General features: G+C 41.6%; 1 protein-coding gene across 1 annotated transcript in view; it reads left to right on the top strand.

The window, feature by feature from the left end:
* Window positions 1-2856: 2856 nt before the first annotated feature.
* Window positions 2857-23749, top strand: part of jmjd1c.L (jumonji domain containing 1C L homeolog) — a 226646-nt gene continuing 205753 nt past the window's right edge. Inside the window, exon 1 of the mRNA XM_018225114.2 lies at window positions 2857-3162. Coding sequence (XP_018080603.1) covers window positions 2998-3162 — 165 coding nt within the window. The 5' untranslated portion in view covers window positions 2857-2997. The remainder of the gene's footprint in view (window positions 3163-23749) is intronic.

Below are 23749 nucleotides of genomic sequence, written 5' to 3'. Positions count from 1 at the left end.
TATATTAAGCCTTACTGCCTTATCACTGTACTTACCCCATTCAGGCCACTCTTTTTAGCTTTCTAAGGGAACCATCAGTAGAAAACAGTGTTATCCTTTCCATGTAAACTTCTACATCTCAGCTGCATGTATAGCGCAGCTATAGGCTTAAAGGGGAAGCTCACCTTTACATTAACATTTAATTTGTTTTAGATGGGCTTCTTCTAGGCAATATTTAAACTGCTCTACTATTTATTTTTGTATAGTTTTTGAATTAGTAGCCTTCGTTGTTGCAGCCAAAAATGTTTTCTGGTTGTTGTTGGTCACTGACCCTGGCAACGATAAAAAAAACAGACCTTGTGTAATTGTTATTCCTATTAGTATCTCTACTATTTATCTTGCATCTTGATTTCAAATTTGCTCCCTGGTTGCTAGGATAATTAAATCTAATAATTAAAAATCCTAGGAACTGGATACATTTGGATTGCAAGTTTGAGTGTAAATAAAACAAAAACAAAAAAAAAACCAAAACCCCAGGTGGAAATTGTTAAAATTCGTCTGTCAGAACTGACTAGAAGCTCATTTTAAGGTGAACTACTACTTTAAAGCATCATGCTGGGGGTTGTAGTTTGGCCACGGCTGAAGCACCGCTAGAAATCAACAGCAGTGGTGCATTAAAGGGGGAATAAAAGAATATGTGTCCCTAGGTCTGACCCTACAAAAGTTAGAAGGGAACCAAAGGGAGTTGAAAGAGTAAAAGTAATACATATCGTGTTCATCCAGCAGGTGGCGCAGTCTTGCTGTTCCATTTACTGCACTCAGTCAGCCAGTTATGTTAAAGCTTTGTACATAGGGCAAAAAAGTATGTTTTGGTGCCAGGGGTGCTGGGAGTCATCTTTCAGTAACTGCTTTGGATACAGAGAGCACAGCCCTGACTGGAGATAACGTTGTGTGCAATTTCAGGAATCTGGTTGCTAGGGTCCAAATTACCTTAGCAACCATGCATTGATTTGAATGAGAGACTGGAATATGAATAGGAGAGGACTGAATATAAAAATGAGTAATAAAAAGTAGTAATAACAATAAATGTGTAGCCTTACAGAGCATTTGTTTTTTAGATGGGGTCAGTGACCTCCATTTGAAAGTTGGAAAGAGTCAGAAGAAGAATACATCTATATCAACAACTATACAAAATATTGCACATAATGAAAAGTTGCTTAGAATTGGTCATTCTAAAACAAGGGGGTTATTTATCAAGGTCCGAAAGAAAAAAACTCGAAAACTCTAGTTATAAAATCTGAATTTTTAGTGGGAAAAAAAACCTTGATTTTTTTTATATAAGTCAATGGGAGAAGTCCCTTTTCTATTTGAAAGGTTCTGTGGTCTGCAATGGAATATCCGACTATTTCGGACTTTTTTCAAAAATCACAAAAATTCGTGATTTTTGGGAAAAAGCCCTGAAAAAATCAAGCAGTTCTGGAAAAAACTACGAAAGAAAATGTACGGTTTGGATTTTTGCTCAATTTTTACTCGTGTTTGTCCCTGATCCGCTTGGATCGAGATTTTCTTTATAATAAATAAGGTCCAATCGTGGATTCCAGTTTGGTTGGACTTTTTAAAATCAAAAAATTCCGATTTTGATAAATAAGGTCCTAAAAGTTAACTTAAAGGTTAACCATTTCTTTAAAGAAATTGTTCGGTGTAAAAATAAAAACTGGTTAAATAGATAGGGCACATCGCTCATAACCGTTGCTTTTGAATCTGAGCTTAATGCTGAGGATCAATTGCAAACTCACTGAACAGTTATGTCCCATGTGGCCCCCCTTATAGTCACTGACTAACTCAGAGTTATAGAGCTGAAAAGCAGGAAGTAGTGTTCTGGCTATTATGTTAGACATCCAGTCACTCCAGCCTTTATACATTACATATTTGGCTAACTAACTATATTAGAAACATTATTTATTTTGCACAGCCTATCTATTTACCCAGTTTTTATTTTTACACTGAACTGTTCCTTTAAATATATTTTATTCTGAAAATGTAATTATTTGTGGAGTGATAATACGCTACTATTAATAATAATACTACTAATAATAAACATAAAAAATAATAATACTAATAATAATAATAAAATACATACTAATAATAATAATAAAATACATACTAATAATAATAATAATAATAATAATAATAATAATAATAAAATACATAATAATAATAATAAAATACATAATAATAATAATAATAATAATAATAATAATAATAATAATAATAATAATAATAATAATAATAAAATAATAATAATAAAATAATAATAATTATAATAATAATAAATACATAATAATAATAATAATAATAATAATAACAATAATAGTAAAATACATAATAATAAAATACATAATATTAATAATAATAAAATAATAATAATAATAATGATAATGATAATAATGATAATAATAATAATAAAATACATAATAACAATAATAATAATAAAATACATAATAATAATATTATTAATAATAATAATAATAATAAAATACATACTAATAATAATAAAATACATAGGCAATGTTTGCTTTCTCAGCCTGATGTCCTGTGTAATGTAATTATTATGATATTGTTATTTATTTATAATGTGCATGAATAATTCCTTACCTAGAATTAATGGTTAGTAAGTGCGGGTTGCTGTTACTAATATGAAGTGTTAGCTCTGCAGTCATTTAGTGCATGACATTTGCTCAGGTTCAGGGCACTTTTTTGAGGCCAGTCTGGCGGAAGGACACCGTCTGCTGCCGCCACTAGTCGGCCTCGTTGCATCTGACAGGGGCGGCGGAGCGGTTCGCTGTGCTGTGTGTCAGCTCTGAGTGCCTGAGGCTGCGAGGGGGACGCGGCGGCTGGAGGAGCCGGCACACAGTTCTCTGGAAGGAGCCGGGGACTCTCAGCATGTGCCGCCGCCGCCGCTGCTCATAAGGGAACGAGAGAGAGAGAGGATTGTGACTGGGGCTCTGTCTTATTGTCATGGCGCTGGGAGTGCGGCCGGAGCTCGTAGGGAAGCGCTTCGTCTGTTTGGTCCTCGGAGGAGGAGAGGAGCCGCCGGAGATCGGGCAGATCGGTCGCTGGGGCTGGAGAGCCGGAGTTATCCGAGCGGTGTCTCACAGGGACAACGACAACCCAGAATTGGCGGTAAGTGATACGGACAGAGCGGCTGCTACTCCCCTGCCTGGGAGACCCGGCTGTGCCTCAGTCATTAGAGTGTGAGCTCTGCGGGGCAGGGACTCGCTGACACTGAATGATTCCTTTTACACGTTTAACACTGGACTCCCTGATTGAGGGGAACTCATTGTGCAGCTTGTTGGTGCTACAACTTCCAGCTGAGAGATCTGAGGGGTGCTGGGAGTTGTGGGACTGGGAGTTGTGGGACTGGGATTTGTGGGTGCTGGGAGTTTTGGGACTGGGAGTTGTGCATAAGAGCTGGGGGTATCTCTGCTGCACATTTGAATATGACACGGAGAGTATCCTCTTAACTGTAATAGGGTCTGTGTTGTGGCTTCTCTGAGCTCCTCTCTGCCTGGCTCTGCAGGGACCCACTGGGGCTTCCACTATACACACACCTATACTACATCTCCCACTATACACACACACCTATACTACATCTCTCACTATACACACACCTATACTACATCTCCCACTATACACACACCTATACTACATCTCCCACTATACACACACCTATACTACATCTCCCACTATACACACACCTATACTACATCTCCTACTATACACACACCTATACTACATCTCCCACTATACACACACCTATACTACAGCTCCCACTATACACACACCTATACTACATCTCCCACTATACACACACACCTATACTACATCTCCCACTATACACACACCTATACTACATCTCCCACTATACACACACCTATACTACATCTCCCACTATACACACACCTATACTACATCTCCCACTATACACACACCTATACTACAGCTCCTACTATACACACACCTATACTACATCTCCCACTATACACACACCTATACTACAGCTCCTACTATACACACACCTATACTACATCTCCCACTATACACACACACCTATACTACATCTCCCACTATACACACACCTATACTACATCTCCCACTATACACACACCTATACTACATCTCCCACTATACACACACCTATACTACATCTCCCACTATACACACACCTATACTACAGCTCCTACTATACACACACCTATACTACATCTCCCACTATACACACACCTATACTACAGCTCCTACTATACACACACCTATACTACAGCTCCCACTATACACACACCTATACTACAGCTCCTACTATACACACACCTATACTACATCTCCCACTATACACACACCTATACTACATCTCCCACTATACACACACCTATACTACAGCTTCCACTATACACACACCTATACTACATCTCCCACTATACACACACCTATACTACATCTCCCACTATACACACACCTATACTACATCTCCCACTATACACACACCTATACTACAGCTCCTACTATACACACACCTATACTACATCTCCCACTATACACACACCTATACTACATCTCCCACTATACACACACCTATACTACAGCTCCCACTATACACACACCTATACTACAGTTCCCACTATACACACACCTATACTACAGCTTCCACTATACACACACCTATACTACATCTCCCACTATACACACACCTATACTACATCTCCCACTATACACACACCTATACTACATCTCCCACTATACACACACCTATACTACATCTCCCACTATACACACACCTATACTACATCTCCCACTATACACACACCTATACTACATCTCCCACTATACACACACCTATACTACAGCTCCCACTATACACACACCTATACTACAGCTCTCACTATACACACACCTATACTACAGCTCTCACTATACACACACCTATACTACAGCTCTCACTATACACACACCTATACTACAGCTCCCACTATACACACACCTATACTACAGCTCCCACTATACACACACCTATACTACAGCTCCCACTATACACACACCTATACTACATCTCCCACTATACACACACCTATACTACAGCTCTCACTATACAGACACCTATACTACAGCTCCCACTATACACACGCCTATACTACAGCTCCCACTATACACACACCTATACTACATCTCCCACTATACACACACCTATACTACAGCTCCCACTATACACACACCTATACTACAGCTCCCACTATACACACACCTATACTACATCTCCCACTATACACACACCTATACTACATCTCCCACTATACACACACCTATACTACAGCTCCCACTATACACACACCTATACTACAGCTCCTACTATACACACACCTATACTACATCTCCCACTATACACACACCTATACTACATCTCCCACTATACACACACCTATACTACAGCTCCCACTATACACACACCTATACTACAGCTCTCACTATACACACACCTATACTACAGCTCTCACTATACACACACCTATACTACAGCTCCCACTATACACACACCTGTACTACAGCTCCCACTATACACACACCTATACTACAGCTCTCACTATACAGACACCTATACTACATCTCCCACTATACACACACCTATACTACAGCTCTCACTATACAGACACCTATACTACAGCTCCCACTATACACACGCCTATACTACAGCTCCCACTATACACACGCCTATACTACATCTCCCACTATACACACACCTATACTACAGCTCCCACTATACACACACCTATACTACAGCTCCCACTATACACACACCTATACTACATCTCCCACTATACACACACCTATACTACAGCTCCCACTATACACACACCTATACTACAGCTCTCACTATACACACACCTATACTACAGCTCTCACTATACACACACCTATACTACAGCTCCCACTATACACACACCTATACTACAGCTCCCACTATACACACACCTATACTACAGCTCCCACTATACACACGCCTATACTACAGCTCCCACTATACACACACACACCTATACTACAGCTCCCACTATACACACACACCTATACTACAGCTCCCACTATACACACACCTATACTACAGCTCCCACTATACACACACCTATACTACAGCTCCCACAATCCTCTAACAGCCGTGCAGCACACATATTAGCAAATCCCTTTACACAGTCACTGAATGTGAATAGTAATATACCCCATGTCACTCACACACAGGGCTACTGATATTTCTTCCAGTGGATCTGCTCTTTGGGTGTTACAAGAGGGACTAGTGATCACTGAATGATGCTGATTAGCACCTGTCCCTCTGATTGGGACCTCCCCTCCCCCACATCACTTAGTGGCACTACTGGTGACCCCTGCCTGTGTCAATGAGTGACACTAGTGATCAGTTATGCTCGTGGCTATAAATAACTCCTTCCCTGTGTCACTGCCTGGGGCTAGTGACTCCCCTTCCCTTCTGTGCCACAATAAGGCTAGTGGCTACCTTTCTTCATGTTACTGAGTGGAACACTTGCAGTTTCTACATCTATTGCCACTAACACCTCTCTCTCTGTGGCACGGGGGTTGGGCTAGTGTTACAGGTATGGGAGCCCTTATCCAAAAACCCATTATCCACAAAGCTCTGAATTACGGGAAGGCCTTCTCCCATAGACTCCATTATAATCAAGTAATTCATTTTTTTTTTTTTAAATGATTTCCTTTTTTTCTCTGTAATAATAAAACAGTAGCTTGTACTTGATCCCAACTAAGATATAATTAATCCTTATTGGAAGCAAAACCAGTCTATTGGGTTTATTTCATGTTTACATGATTTTGTAGTAGACTTAAGGTATGAAGATCCAAATTACAGAAAGATCCATTATCCGGGAAACACCAGGTCCCAAGCATTTTGGATAACAGGTCCCATTTACCAGTATATAACCCATGTTATCTCCCTGTGGCACTGTGTAGGGCTAGTTTTATTTGCCACCCCTTGCTATGTTATTGTATTATATACAGGTATGAGACCTGTTATCCAGAATGCTCGGGACCTGTGGTTTTCCAGGTAACGGATCATTCCGTAATTTGGATCTTCATACCTTAAGTCTACTAGAAAATCATATAAACACTAAATAAACCCAATAGGCTGGTTCTGCTTCCAATAAGGATTAATTATATCTTAGTTGGGATCAAGTACAAGGTACTGGTTTATTATTACAGAGAAAAGAAGAATTATTTTTTTAAAATTTGGATTATTTGTATAAAACGGAGTCTGTGGGAGACGGCCCTCCCATACACTGGAGGTTTCTGGATAACAGGTTTCCAGATAATGGATCCCTTATTTGTATGCTCTGTTATTGATTGGGGGTACTGGTACTAATTTGCTCCCTCTCCCTATGTTATTGGTGGTGGTGGGGGGTTGTAGTTATGACCCACCCAGTGTCATTAGTTTGAATGATTAGTAGTACCCCCCCATTCCCCACATCAGTGAGTGGGACTAAAGATATTTGCTACGTGTGCCTTTGTCATTGTGTGGGGTCAGTGCTAGTGATGAGTTGTGCCATTGTTGTTGTTGAGTGTGTGATTATCCCCAGTCGTTCCCTTCCCTGTGCCCCTGACCCTTCCTCCCGGTGTCAATGCCCATGTTGCTTTGTGATTGGATTTTTGGCTCCAGTGACTTGTGTTGGGGGGCCCTGCTCTCCCTGTTTGTTTGTTTGTTTGTTTGTACGAAGGGCATGTGATATTTATTTTGTGGAGAGAGAGTAGGTTTGTTACTTGTCTGCGCTTTGTCAGCTTCTCCCTCTTTGCATTTCTTCCCATTCTATATCCCATTCTGTTTCCAATTCTGTTTCCCATTCTATATCCCATTCTGTTTCCAATTGTTTCCCATTCTGCTTCCCATTCTGCTTCCCATTCTGTATCCCATTCTATATCCCATTCTGTATCCCATTCTGTATCCCATTCTATATCCCATTCTGTATCCCATTCTGTATCCCATTCTATATCCCATTCTGTTTCCCATTCTGTTTCCCATTCTGTTTCCCATTCTGTTTCCCATTCTGTTTCCCATTCTGTTTCCCATTCTATATCCCATTTTTTATTCCATTCTATATCCCATTTTTTATTTCATTCTATATCCTATTTTATATCCCATTGTATAGCCAATTTTATATCCCATACTGAATCCCATTCGGTATCCCATTCTGTTTCCCATTTTTTATTTCATTCTATATCCCATTCTGTATTCTATTTTATATCCCATTGTATAGCCCATTCTATATGTCATTCTGTATCCCATTCAATATCCTATTTTTTATTCCATTATATATCCCATTGTATATCCCATTTTATATCTCATTTTATATCCCATTTTATATCCCATTTTATATCCCATTTTATATCCCATTTTATATCCCATTCTATATCCCATTCTATATCCCATTCTAAAAGACATTCTGTATCCCATTCTATATGGCATTCTATACATTTGGTTATGTCGGTGATATGTGCAGTAGTCAGTAGTAGAGGTAAATAGGCAGTGTACTTGTATGTGGACAGCAGTATCTGCACATGTAGAAGTGTACGAGTAGTTGTTGGGCACAGGGTAACTGTGGGTATATTTGTGTATACGGGTGTTTGTATGGTCTGTGAAACAGGACACAGAGGGGAGGCTATACACAGGCTGATACAGACAATGGGATCTTGATGTTTGTTTTGGTTTCCGTGCAATATAATATTGTGAGGCTGCTGTGCATGCGGTAGTACATCTGGCAGCTTAGTACATAAGAGCACACAGTGGGGCACATGGCAGCATGCAGAGGGGCAGCTGAGAGTTGGCTACATTGCTGTGTTTTGTGGGGCAACTGATTGTGTTGTACGTAGCAATGTGCACTAGGACAGTTGACAATGGGGTACATATCAGCAGGCAGTTGACAGTGGGGTACATAACAGTTGGGTAGCAGACAGTGGGGTACATAGTAGCAGGCAGTAGAGTAGCTGTCAGTTTGGTACATAGCAGCAGGCAGTAGGGCAGTTTATAGTGGGGTACATAGAAGCAAGCAGCAGGATAGTTGTGAGTGGGCTAAATAGAGTAGCATACAAAAGGACAGCTGTCAGTGGGGTACATAGCAGCAGGCAAAATGGCAGTTGACAGTGGGGTACATAGTAGTGTTCAGTAGGACAGCTGTCAGTGGGGGTAGCTAGTAGCATGCAGTGTGGGGTACATAGTAGTAGGCAGTTGAAGTACAGTACATGGCAGTTTGCAATAGGGCAGTTGAGTTGGGGATTACATAGTAACATACAGTAGGGGAGCTGACAGCTATTCAGGAGAGTTGACACTGAGATACACAGTGTTGTATCTGTAGTGCTACATTGACGAGTATAGACAGACATATTGCTTCTTTGCTCCACTGTATGTTGGGGATCCCTGGAGATGAAGTAGAAACTGGGACACAGATAATAACATCTCCAGGGTTGGAATTAGTATATTTGGGATCTGGTGGCAGAGGCCAAACAGCAGGAGATTGGGAGTGTGGGAGCAGCGTCTATATTGCAGTATATTGTGTTTGGGGGGCTGCTGGACAATAGGGTACGTGCGCAGGAATATCGGGGTGCATCGTATGCAATGGTTCATTCCGAGCACAAAGCTGTATGTCTGGGGGCCGATCGCATGCAGGAAGCACAGTCTTAAATCAAAGTAGATGATTAATGCCTGCGATTATTCAACTTTCTCTGCTGTACCGAGGGGAAGTTCTCTGTTACACTCAGCAATAAGGACATTCCTTTAACCCTTCCACTGCGCCTTTAATTCCCCAGCCAGATTCCTGTGTAATTCTACCCTGTCCCAACACACGGCTCCCCCCCCCTGTATAAGGGAGAGCTGTCAGCACCAACACCCACCCCCTTCCTCTCCATAAGGGCCCACTTTATTCTCGGCCCTGTGATATATTATTCTTTCCTGCCCTCCCCCCAACTTAATAGAAACAATGTGAGTAGTTGGTGGTTGTGATGCAGATGTGCCTCTCGCTCTAATCACTTCTCCCAGTCATCATGTTGTGGTGTTGTCAGCCCTCCCCCCATCTACTTCTCCTGTGATTTACACTACTTTGTGCCTGTCTCATGCCAGACCCTGTCATTTCTTATTGGGCAGGGGGGGATGGGATTAGGTCATGGAATGGGGGGTACCTGGAGAAAAAAGAAAAAACAATTTAACTAGGGATGCACCAAATCCACTATTTTGGATTTGGCTGAACCCAAATCCTAATTTGCATATGCAAATTAGGGGTGGGAAGGTGAATTTTTTTTTTACTTCCTTGTTTTGTCACAAAAAGTCACGCAATCTCCCTCCCCACCCCTAATTTGCATATGCAAATTAGGATTCGATTCAGCCAGGCAGAAAGATTCAGCCGAATCCTGCTGAAAAAGCCAGAATCCTGACCGAATCCCGAAACGAATCCTGGATTCGGTACATCCCTAAATTTAAAGGGATACGGTCATGGGAAAACATGTTTTTTTCAAAACGCAACAGCAGAATTCTGTACTGAAATTCATTTTTTTTAAAAAAAAAGATTTTTTTAAAATCTGACATGGGGCTAGACATATTGTCAGTTTCCAAGCTGCCCCCAGTCATGTTACTTGTGCTCTGATCAACTTCAGTCACTCTTTACTGCTGTACTGCAAGTCCCCCCCCCCCAGCAGCCTAACAACAGAACAATGGGAAAGTAACCAGATAGCAGCTCCCTAACACAAGATAACAGCTGCCTGGTAGATCTAAGATCAGCACTCCATAGTAAAATCCAGGTCCCACTGTGACACATTCAGTTACATTGAGTAGGAGAAACAACAGTCTGCCAGAAAGTAGTTCCATCCTAAAGTGCAGGCACAATTCACATGACTGGGGGCAGCTGGGAAACTGACAATATGTTAAGTCCCATGTCAGATTTCAAAATTGAATCTAAAAAAAAATCTGTTTGCTCTTTTGAGAAATGGATTTCAGTGCAGAATTCTGCTGGAGAAGCGCTATTAACTGATGTGTTTTGAAAAAAACATGTTTTCCCATGACAGTATCCCTTTAATAAAATCGGAAAATAGAAGGTGATTTACTCCAGGGAGGGTCAGTTTGGCCGTTGCCGTGTAGCTGGAGGTTTGTGCCCGTGTGTTTTTGTAAGGGGTGTAATAGAAAACTGTAAGGGGTGTAGGAATGCAGGTTGGGAGGCTCTGATTTGTTCAGACACATTCTGAATAGGGAAGCAGTACAGCGAGGGATGTGGATCATTTAGCAGCATATGGATTTTCTCCTTTCTCTCTTTGCAGGGGTTTTTTTTTTCATTTCTTCATTTTTTTTACACCGTTTAATAATTGTGTATGGTGGAGAGCGAAAAAAAAATCTGCTTCTCAGTCTCAAACGTAAACTGTTATGAAACCCAGGACTGTGCCAGCAACATAGCAAGTAACAGAGCTTATGCCGTTCAAGTTATTCCTATGTGGTACTTGTGAGAGAGCTTTGTTCTCATTCATCCAGACGTCTTCCTTGCAAAGCCCCCCCAACCTCAGCTGTTGTGTTCAGTGGGCTCTTTGGATGATACTTGGTTTAAAAGGGATTGTTTACCTTTATATTAACTCTTAGTATGATGTAGAGAGCGATATTCTGGGACAATTAGCAATTGGTTTTCATTTTTTATTATTTGTGGTTTTTGAGTTATTTAGCTTTTTATTCAGCGGCTCTCCAGTTTGTAATTTCAGCCATCTGGTTGCTAGGATCCAAATTACCCTAGCAACCATGCACTGATTTGATTAAGAGACTGGAATATGAATAGGAGACGGTCTGAATAGAAAGATGAGTAATAAAAAGTAGCAGTAACAATACAAATGTAGTCTTATGGAGCACTAATCTCCCAAACTGCCTTCCCGCTGGCTAGAATGTAAATCGCCGGTGGGATGGCACTCGGATCGCTTAGTTTTCCGAAGTCACCCGAAGTTTCCTCGTGAGGCGAGTTCGGAAAATTAATAGCTCCCAGTGCCACCCCACTGGCAACGTGGGAAGGCAGTTTGGGGAGATTAGTCGCTCTGATTAAGGGCTCTTACTGACGAGCGGTTGAAGCTGCGCTCCCCTGCATTCCGTTTTTGTGCGTTCAGCCGGGGGAGCGCAGGAATAGACGCACTTAGCTTTTTCAATGGGGATGTACTCACACAGGCGCGTGTAGACACCGAACGCAGGAAAAATGCAGCATGTTGCATCTCAACCTGCGTTCAGCGCCTACACGCGCCTGTGTGAGTACATCCCCATTGAAAAAGCTAAGTGCGTCTATTCCTGCGCTCCCCCGGCTGAACGCAGAAAAACGGAACGCAGCTTCAACCGCTCGTCAGTAAGAGCCCATAGAGAAGAATTGTCACCGGCGACTAATCTCCCCGAATCTGACTGTGTGTCTCTGCCCTAAGATTAAGCCCAAATACAGACAACAAGGGAACTTTGGGGCTCATTTATAAACACTGGGCATATTTGCACATGGGCAGTTACCCATAGCAACCAATCAGTGACTGGCTTTTTATCCACAAGCTGCAGGTTGAACAATAAAAGCAAAAAATTGATTGGTTGCCATGGGTTACTGCCCAGGTGCAAATTTGCCCAGTGTTTATAAATGAGCCCCTTTGTGTATTGAGTGTATCGGTTACTTTCATGAATCCAGTGTTACTGGCCCTTTAAACAGGAGCTCCCTGATGGCACCGGCAGGCTGGGACGTAAAGAAATCCCGGCTTAATTACAGCGATTGCATAAACTGTAAATCCCGGCCCGGAAGAAGCTGCTTGTGGCTGTTATTTATGATCTTTCTTTCCCCTTTGTGCTGAGCAGGGATGGGGGAATGTAGAGCATCAGGCTGTGATAGCAGCAGAGCCGGGAGAGGTTGAACATTCCCTTTCCTACCAAGGCAACAGTCGGAGCAGGGAATCCGTTCCCTCCCCCCCCCCCAGCCCTTGCACAGAGGTTCATTGAGGTCAGCTGTCTTCCTTCATATTGTGTAGCATTGTGTTCTTCTGGCCTTTAAATCACCCAGACCTCACTAGGCTTTTATTAGTCTCTTGGAATCATTAGCAACCCTCCCTTATCTGTAAACAGCTGCTTAACCCCCTCATTGCCGGCACCCATCAGCTCCAGAAAATAGATATTTTCTGGAGCTAATGGGAATTCCAGTTCAGTGTGATGTTTCTACATTTCATAGACTTGATGACGGGGCTAGGACATAAACACAATGGAAGTTACTCTTAAATGACTTTGTACTGCTTTTATAATGAATGTGGTTGCAGATGATTTGCATAATTTAAAGGGATTGTTCACCTCCGAGTTAACATTAAGGGAGGTACTCCACGGTGCGGCTCGAGCCGATGTGACGAAACGCATGCGACGTGTTGGATGTTCTGTAGATACAGGAAGTGAAGGAGAAATTGCAGGTAAGAACTACATTCATTTGGATGAAAACGCAGCATTCAGCGGTTTCATCCGACAGTCGGATAAGTGCGGGTAAGAACTACATTTATCCGACTGTCGGGTAAGAACTACATTTATCCGACTGTCGAATGAAAACGCAGCATTTCATCCGACAGTCGGATAAATGTAGGTCTTACCTGTGATTTCTCCTTCACTTCCTCTATATATAGAACATCCGACACGTCACATGCGTTTCGTACCATGGCGACGTGTCGGCTTGAGCCGCACTGTGGAGTTCCTCCCTTAGCATGATTTAGAGAGTTTTATACTGAGACAATTTGCAATTGGTTTTCATTTTTTATTATTTGCGGTTTTCAGAGTTATTTAGCTTTTTATTCAGCAGCTCTCCAGTTTGCAATTTCAGCAATCTTTTTGCTAGGGTACAAATTACCCTAGCAACCATGCATTAATTTGAATAAAAGACTGGAATATGAAAAGGAGAGGCCTGAATAGAAAGATAAATAATAAAAAAAAGATAGCAATAACAATAAATGTGTTGCCTTACAGAACATTTGCTTTTTGATGGGGTCAGTGACCCCCCATTTGAAAGCTGGAAAGAGTCATCAGAAGAAAGCAAAAAAAAAAAAAAAAAATGAAGACCCATTGAAAACGATCTTAGAATTGGCCATTCTATAACATACTAAAAGTATATATCATTGTGTGTTAGACTTACCTATTCTAAGCTACTTTTCTGTCGGTCTTCATTATTAATTTAGTATGGTTTTGAATTATTAGTGCTGCTCTTCTGCCTCTTTCCAGGCTGCGACGGGTCGTTCAGTTCAGGGGCAGCAGGGCTTACAATCTAATTTGCCTTTGACTGGTACACAACGAATTTCCGTAGAAACCGGCTTATGTGCTTGTTGTTCTTTAAGCCAGGGCCAGACGATGGCGGATCTCCGCCTGCGTTTTTCTGCATTCAGAGAGTCCACTGCCTTGCTGCGCTTCCACTCCTGGGCTCCCCAGAAGCATTGTTTGTATTCGGGTGCAGGCAGAAGCGGTGAATTTCGATGTGAGAATGCAACATTTTGCGCCGAAAGCTGAGACGATTCAGATTAAATAAAAAATAATAATAAATTCTGGCCGGTAATTCACAGCAATCGTACGGAAGTTGTGTCTGACAGATAGTATTGACAGTCACCCATTGATATAGCCAGATAGACAATACATGCAAGGATTTAATCATTAGCCGTCAATAGTCTTCTAACCCGTCCAATCGACTAAACGATCGATCGCCATGGTATGAAAATTGTAGGGACGATCCACACACGATCTGAAAATCGCACAAACCTTTGTTTCGTACTAAGTTATCTTTGTATCTATGGCCAGTTTTAGTCGGTGGAGGAAAGTCACTCTAAAGGTGGCCATACACGGGCCGATAAAAGCTGCCCCGACAGACCGAGTTGGCAGCTTATTGGCCCGTGTATGGGGCCCCCCGACGGGCTTCCCCGATTGAGATCTGGCCGAAAGTCGGCCAGATCTCGATCGGATGGGACTAAAAATCCCGTCGGCTGCATCTGTTCGTTGATGCGATCCGACCACCCGTTACAATTTGTTAGGATCCGATCGTTGGGCCCTAGGGCCCACGATCTGATCAGCCCGATATTGCCCACTTTAAGATGTGCATATAGGGGAGAGAGCCGCTCGTTTGGCGACATCGCCAAACGAGCGGATCTCTCTGTGTATGGCCACCTTAACACACAAGATGTGCAGATGGTGCCCTGGTCAGAATTGAACTCAAGGTCCTAGCTCTATAAGGCAGTAAAACAGTAGGGGTCAGCAGTGCCCTGCTGTATGCAGAGTGCAATGTCGGCCGCAATTGCCATGTTTTATACCCACAATGCAGCTGGTTTGTCTCATAATTCCAGAGTCATCCTAGTCACCAGGGGGAGTTGCGGGCCCGCACAATTGCACATGATTCGCTTTGACGCACGTTTGACGTCATTGAGCTGACATCATTTCTGGCATTCAGCACCTATGCTGCGGTGATTGACGCAGACTGATGCAGGAACTCTAGCGATATTGTCTGGTTCAGGGGTGGCGGAAGCTTCAGGGTTCCCCACAGCTGTCTGCATCAATTGGCGCAACTGTATCAATTCGGAACAGGGGCAGGAGGAAGACAGCTGGGATATGCACATCTGTATGGAAGGGCAATGTTGATGCAAGAACAAGTATAGGACCTGTTATCCAGAATGCTTGGGACCTGGGGAGACACACACACTCTCTCTCTCTCTCTCTCTCTCTCTCTCTCTCTCTCTCTCTCTCTCTCTCCCCCTCCCTCTCTCTCTCTCCCCCCTCCCTCCCTCTCTCCCTCTCCCTCCCTCCCTCCTCGCAACACCAAGATATTTTTGAAAAAGATTCGAAATATATTCAAAACTTGCATGAGCAGCCAACGACCAAAACAGATTTTGAATTTTTTTCACAAAATATCTCAGTGTTGCTGGTCTTTTTTTTAATATATATACCTGTATATATATATATATATATATATATATATATATATATATTAGGATAAAGTACAAGTTACTGTTTTATTATTATTATTATAGAGAAAAAGGAAATCATTTTTTAAAATGTGAATTATTTCATTAGACACGAGCCTTGAATATCCTGTAAATTATATCCTTATAAATGGTGCTTAGTGATGTCATTGATTATAATCGGAGCTTAGTGATGTCATATCTGTCGCATGACTCGCTGAAACGTGTTTATTATAATAAATAAAGTAACCCCTGTTGCTAAATATGAGGATATTAGAAGTCACCTCCAAGTTCAATGACCTGTATAAAAACACTCGGCCCTCGGCCTCGTGGTTTTATATAGTCATCGTTTTATATGGTCATCGATCTCCTCCGTAACTTATAATATTCACTATACAATGGTGTCTATAGGACATGGCCTTTCCGTTGTTCAGAGCTTTCTGGATAAGAGGTTTTAGGATAACGGACCTGTACCTATAATGAATGGGATCTTTCATGCAAGCAACTAACGCCTAGTTTCACCGTGCCACCTATATACAGCTAGCAGAACTGTAATTGGAAGGTGATCATTCTATCCATATGTAGAAACCTTGCACTCTCTGTTAGAGGGGTGAAACTTGCTTAGGAGAGGCCTGATTTTCGGGAAAAAAAAAAACTCTGTCTGTTTCTCCCTCATCGTTGATACAGGAGAAGGCCAAACAGCTGGGAGGAATCTGTGTGCAGCTGGCATCTCTTAGCTTAGTGCGCCCGTACCACGCAGGCCCCGAGGCTATTGCCAAATTTAACGTCTCGGCTTCAGATGATGTATCATAGTTGCAAGCACTGGGCTGCCTTGTTATCTCTGACATACATTTTGTCTTCTGCCATGGGAATTAGCAGGATTCCTCTGCAAGAGATAATAAAATACAGGTTTATATTTAGGCATTGGGCATTTCAGCTAATTCAATGTATTCCACTGATTGACCCATGAACCATAGACTACCTTTCTATTCTTCCCTTACTTCGACCAACATTCAAACCATGAAAAGGAGATTCTGCTCCTCTTTACTTTACTCCCTTGTTAGCTGATGCACTATGGGGCAAATTTACTAAAGGGCGCATTTTCACCAGCGAAGGCTTCGCCACACTTCGCACTGCTTCGCCAGCCATAAATTCGTTACTGCACTAATTCACTAAAATGTGAATTTGCATCTCTGTAGCCGAACACTGGCGAAGTTTCACTATCGTAAATTCATCAGCACGAGACCGAACTTTCGCTACCGTTAATTTCTGCCTAGCGAAACTTCATCAGTACTCTTGCGCTTAGGTCAATTTGAATAGGGCTGGTACATATAGGTCATATTACATCAAAGATTAAAGATGTTGGTGCAAATGCCACTTATTATTACAAATGTCCAAGAAAAAATAAAGACAAAAGAGATCCTCTAATGCCCTAGACATGAGCCCATCCTAAAACATGGCATGCCCCTCAAATGGTAAAACACAAAAATCTTTAACTAGAACTTTTGAAGACAATCCTGCTTTAAAATATGAAAAACCGCCAGCATACAGGATATGATGTCACTGACATAAGATTGTGGAGGATGTGGCTTCATCAGATCAGATCTAAGGTGGTGAAGGAAATTGTTGAAGAGGTAACGTTCTGTAAAATGCGCACTTTAGTGAATTTGCGGCATAACGATTGTTTACCTGAACGAAAATCTGCCTGGCGATAGGGTGCGAAGCTGCGGCTAGCGAAGGTCTCTTTCTCTAGCGAATTGTCTTCTACGTCTGTTAGTAAATTGGCTATGCGCCTGCGGATGGGATTTCTGGTGAATTTTCGCTAGCGACGGCCACTTTGCCCTTTAGTAAATCTCCCCCTTTGTCTCACAAACAAAAATGTGTGCACTTACCTGATCAGTTAACCTGACCAATATCCACGGCACAAAGATATCGGTATCTCAGATTAATTCCACAGATGTGAGACGAACAGCACACTCAGTTTGAAGAAAATAATATGTTTCTAGGTGACATATTTTAGAAGCAACTCTCACCGTTATCACACTTTATTATAAAACAGTGATAAGTGCTCGAAATGAAGTCTGCGATCATGGCTGCCTCCGCTATCAACCTCCTGCATTGGCAGTTGCCATGGCGATGTTAGCGGCAGTCGCTTTGGGGCCTTTGCTTCGGCTTTTTACGTGCTCAGACGGTGAATTGGTTCCTAGAAGATATGAAAAAGGTATCTTTGAGCGAGTGCTTCTATTCCCAATGTCCTTGGTAATATAATCATGTCTAGAAGGACATTGACTTCCCAAAACATCCAATCAGCGGAGTGGTTCCTCGCGGTATTGTCTGTAACGTTGCGGTTGGCTCATTAATCAGCGTTTCTCGGCTGCCAAATTGGGGCAAATCAGTATGTGGGCAACTGAGGAAAGATTGAATCTGGTCATTTTTTCTAAGTAGTAGAAAAAATGAGTTTTATCTTCGGTTGCAGTTTTGGGTAATTTAAAGGGGATTTAAACCCAGAAATAAAATTGAACCTGATGAGAGAAATTGTAATTCGAATCGGTACATAAAACCTTTAACGGAACCGTAGCACCAAAAACTGAAAGTGTATCAAAGTAATTAAAATATAATGCACTGTTGCCCTGCACTGGTCAAAGTAGCGTGTTTGCTTCAGAAACACAACTATAGTTTATATGAACAAGCTGCTGTTTAGCCATGGGGGCAGCCATTCAAGCACAGGATACACAGTAGATAACAGATAAGAACTACTATAGTTTATATAAACAAGCTGCTGTGTAGTCATGGGGGCAGCCATTCAAGCACAGGATACACAGTAGATAACAGATAAGTACTACTATAGTTTATATAAACAAAATGCTGTGTAGCCATGGGGGCAGCCATTCAAACACAGGATACACAGTAGATAACAGATAAGAACTACTATAGTTGATATAAACAAGCTGCTGTGTAGCCATGGGGGCAGCCATTCAAGCACAGGATACACAGTAGATAACAGATAAGTACTACTATAGTTTATATAAACAAAATGCTGTGTAGCCATGGGGGCAGCGTAATAAAAGAAAAACTGGCACTCAAAGCTCGATGCATGCGGGCAAAGCCCTGCGTGTTTATTACAATGTAACGTTTCGTAACGTGTCTGACGAAGGGGCCCGCCCCCGAAACGTTACATTGTAATAAACACGCAGGGCTTTGCCTGCATGCATCGAGCTTTGAGTGCCAGTTTTTCTTTTATTACGCTGACTACAATTGGGGTTGCCGATCCCTTCTGACTGTGCACCGGGCCAACTTATGCTGGAGAGGCCAGGGTGTGCTGGTGGGTTCTGGAAATTAGCCATGGGGGCAGCCATTCAAACACAGGATACACAGTAGATAACAGATAAGAACTACTATAGTTGATATAAACAAGCTGCTGTGTAGCCATGGGGGCAGCCATTCAAGCACAGGATACACAGTAGATAACAGATAAGTACTACTATAGTTTATATAAACAAGCTGCTGTGTAGCCATGGGGGCAGCCATTCAAGCACAGGATACACAGTAGATAACAGATACGTATGGGGGCAGACATTTAAGATGGAAAAAAGGAGGAAAGGCCCAGGTTAAATAGCAGATAACAGATAAGCCCTGTCCAATACAATGGTGTTTTATTTGTTATGTAACCTGTGCAAACACACAGCTTTTACCAGTGCATGGTAACGGTATATTATATGTCAATTACTTTACTGTTCCTGTTCCTTTAATACACTAATGAATTTTCCATAAGTACACAACAAACAGGCATTTATCACTCCAAGGCTCAAAACAGCAGCCTTTGTTTATTCTAAACCAAAGCCAAAGTTAAACTACATAAACCAAAAACAATTGGAAAACCTAAAACAACTTATATGTTACTTGAACCTGGCGTATAGCTGTTAAATACAATCCAAAATCAACAAAAGTATTGTTCCTAGAAACAGAATTGCTTCTACCATAGAAGCTTCATAGAAGCTCTTAAATCTGATTATTATTATTTTCAGTGGTTGTATTTAAAGTTATTAGAATTCGGAGATGGTACATTTTTGGTGACTCCAGATACCCAAAATTGCTTCCGACTCCACAGCTCTGATTCTCAGCAGCTTTCCAATAACACATTCATTTCACCTGTCCAATGGTTTTATTATTATTTATGAATGTAACTGCTACTGAAAACAATATGTGCCTGTCCCTATATATTCTCTGTCCTTCTTGGGCAGAAGCCAACCAATCAACAGACCTGTGAAGAAGCTTTGTAAGCTGACTCCTGCTACATTGTTTGAAGAACCTGCAGAAGGGATATTGCTTTCAATAGGGATTACAATTACGAAATAACTTTAAAACATTCAGCTTTTTAAATATGTATATTTGAAATATATTACATACATCCTCCCTATAGGCAACAAGAAGGACCAGTGTGTCTGTTGTCAGTACGGCTTGAACCCATGAAGACCGTCATGAAAGCTCGGACCGATCATATATTTCATTGCTAAAAGAAAAGAACAAGAGGTCGTTCTCAGAGGCTGGAGAGCGGTATCCTCAGGAGAATTATAAGGAAGTATTATGTTTCCAAAAGGGTTGTAGGTATCCGTTGAAAAAATACCATAAAAAGAATGGAATCTGGTGAGGCAAGCAGGAAATCGCCAATTAGCAGAAAAACTTAGTTGCGCACTAACATATAGTTATCTATAAGCTCATCCTATCTGGATATTCTGATGAGAAACATAAGAGTTCTAAAGGCCCCTTTAGCTAATTACCCAAAATATGGGGACCTCTGACGGGTTTCCCCAACCGATATCTGGCCGAAAATTGGCACGATGCAGATCAGCATGGCTTAAAAATCCCATAGGATCTAGGATGGTATCCGTTCGTTGATGGGGTCCTTGATCCGACCACCCATTTTCGGCTTGTTATGATCCGATAGTTGGGCCCTAGGGCCTACGATCGGATCAGCCCGATATCGCCTACTTGGTGACCTCGGTATGTATGGCCAGCTTATCCTAATTAGTTGTTCTATCACTCTATCCGCCATCTTGCTCTTACTTTGCATACTGAAATAACGGTAGAGTTCTTTTGGTTTGTATTACTCCTCTGTAAACAAACATCAATGGGGTGGATATAGTAATTATTTGCTGCTAAAAGGAATATGTCACACCATCCCACTCCCAACGTTGGTGGCCTGACCTTTTGATCAGGGTCCACTTTAACTCCTATACAGTTATAGGTAAATATTAATGAGCAGATCTCACCCTAACGGAAGAACAAGCTAGGCTTCCAAGTGTATTGAGGAGATATTGCCCAAATAAGCCTTCAGGCTTAACAAGGGTTGCCACCTTTTCTGGAAAAAAATACCGGCCTTCCTATATATTTATCTTTTTTCCCTATTAATAACATTGGGGTCAGCCATCATTTTTACCGATCAGGCAGGTGAAATACCGGCCAGGTGGCAACCCTAGACTTAACCCTACCTGTGATCCAAGGGGGTCAAACCTAGGCCTTTGTTGTTGATTGTTTTTTTTTGGGAACAGTGAGTTGGTGTAGACAGAGGGTGCATGAATATTGTAGGAGAATCATCCTGCACTAAGTGGACTTTATTTTTTGCCCAGTTTTGTGTGTATTTCACTTTGGTGGACTACATATTGGTTTGTAGTAGGAATCCGGAGCATCTTATATTTGGATTTGTGCTTTTGCGTGTGGCTCTGTGAGGAATCTGAAACATTTGGATTTATCCAAATCAGAGCTGGTATGATTTTTGCCAGATATCATTCAGACAGGTCCATTGGCCCAGCATGTGGGTGTCCAAATCGTCCCGAAATCTGCTTGGTTGGCAGCCTCACCATATCCAGGTAGATGCTTGAAGTGTGGAAGCCAAGTCGCCTTCAGTTAGAACCTTCCTTTATTATTATTATTATTATTATTATTATAGTCTTTATTATAAAATGGCCCCCTGGTCTCATGGAAACTGCAAGTTCTAGAACAGAAATGCAGCCCTTTCAAGGGCGCGTCGCTGCAGCACATGATGCTTAGCTTTTCCTTGCTTATTTTTGCGGCGCTTTGGAAAATTGATGAATGATTTTAATTTCTAAATGAATTATGGATCGCTGAGTGGATTTACAGGCCATCGGGACGGCTAATCATTATGTAGGAAAGGCTGTACTGAAGAGGATCAGTGAGAAGTGTCGTTTTGGAGCCGCTGATGTATGGACTGCAATATATTATCAGGATTGATAACCTACAGCCCTCCTCTATTGGTCTGTCTGTGGTATGATTGGCAGCAGTGCTAACCATTGCTCAAATTTTGAATATATAGTCTATCCTAAGAATTAGATTTATTTAACAGTTATAAATATTCATGCGCTTTCAGGGGAGCCTTCCTGGTCTATTAACATTATAAATGTTGTACAAAGACAACGTTTCAAACCTTTCCCTAGAACAGGGCTGTTCAGCAGGGGTCCAACAGGTTGAACGTCGCCCTCCCAAGAGATTTCTTAGAGCCCACTGCATGCCCAAGATTTCCACTGACCTCTTTGGTGTATGACATTGCTGTTTTGTAGTATTTTCACCCCCTGACATATCAAATATTTTGATTATTAACTAATGGCATGGAAAATGTTGGCCAGCATTGTCCTATAAAATATCAAAATAGTTTATGGCACCAATTAAGACGGTGATTCCCAAACCTGGGTGCCCCTCCTTCCACATGGTGGCCATACGCCTCCCCAACGGAGTCAGTGTCTTATTGGCCTTTTAATTGGGCTCTTTTGATGGGTCTCCACATGCTCCACTGCTACTGCTACAGTCATTACCCAAAGATTTCCCAAGCAGCCAACTTACCGTATATATTTTACATATACACATAAAGTAGCATGGCATCTCCCCCATATAAACTATAAATAAATGAATCTGTCAAATTAAACTATTAATCTCTGGGTTTATTAACCTCAGTCTTTATCTGTTATCAAATGTCAATAGGGAAACACTGTGACAATAATCCTTATAAATATTTTAGATTTTCTGTTAAAGTCGGAAAGAAAGGCAAACTTCCCAAAGCATTTCTCATGTTCTGGACAGTGACTCTGATATGAGCATTTTATCTACTGAGCTACATAAATGGAAGGGTGCTGAGATACAATAGAGTTGTAATGAATTACTGGGATCTACAGAATGTGGTGAGTGGGATAATCTCCTGGGCAGCCTCTTCTTGATTGGCTACTGGGATGACAGTCTCCCTGGCAACCGTCCAGCCATTGGCAGTTGTGATGACACAATAACAATCTGCATCAGCTCCATGATTTGTAGGGAAATCTCAACATAAAACGAGTTGTTGGGGAGATGCGCAATCCTTTTACATTTCCTGATTCTTTGTCTTAAGAAGTTCAAAACCCAAAAGTAAAAAAATGAAAGAAAATGTAATACTAAGGAACTTTCCAATATGCAGGAATTACATATTTACATGTTGTTTGTAAAGTGTTGGTTCCTTACTTGCTCTTTACTGCACTCATTACTGGTTCTGACTATTGAAAAAATGATTAATGAATACATATTAGAAAGTTGCTTAGGATTCTTTCTTTTATTAGGTAACATTTTATTTCTGTATTTCTGTGTTTTTCCAGCCCATTGAGTGATACAGGCTTGCTTGCAATGGCTCATATGGCAGCAGTGAAGTCAGTACTAAATGTTTACATTGTCTACTATACCTGCTATCCCACAGTCACACTCCCTACTACAGGCACCA

Source organism: Xenopus laevis, chromosome 7L, assembly GCF_017654675.1.
Source record: "Xenopus laevis strain J_2021 chromosome 7L, Xenopus_laevis_v10.1, whole genome shotgun sequence".
Taxonomy (NCBI): Eukaryota; Metazoa; Chordata; class Amphibia; order Anura; family Pipidae; genus Xenopus; species Xenopus laevis.
Note: the sequence above shows the minus strand (reverse complement) of the source record. Positions and strands in the feature narration are given on the sequence as shown.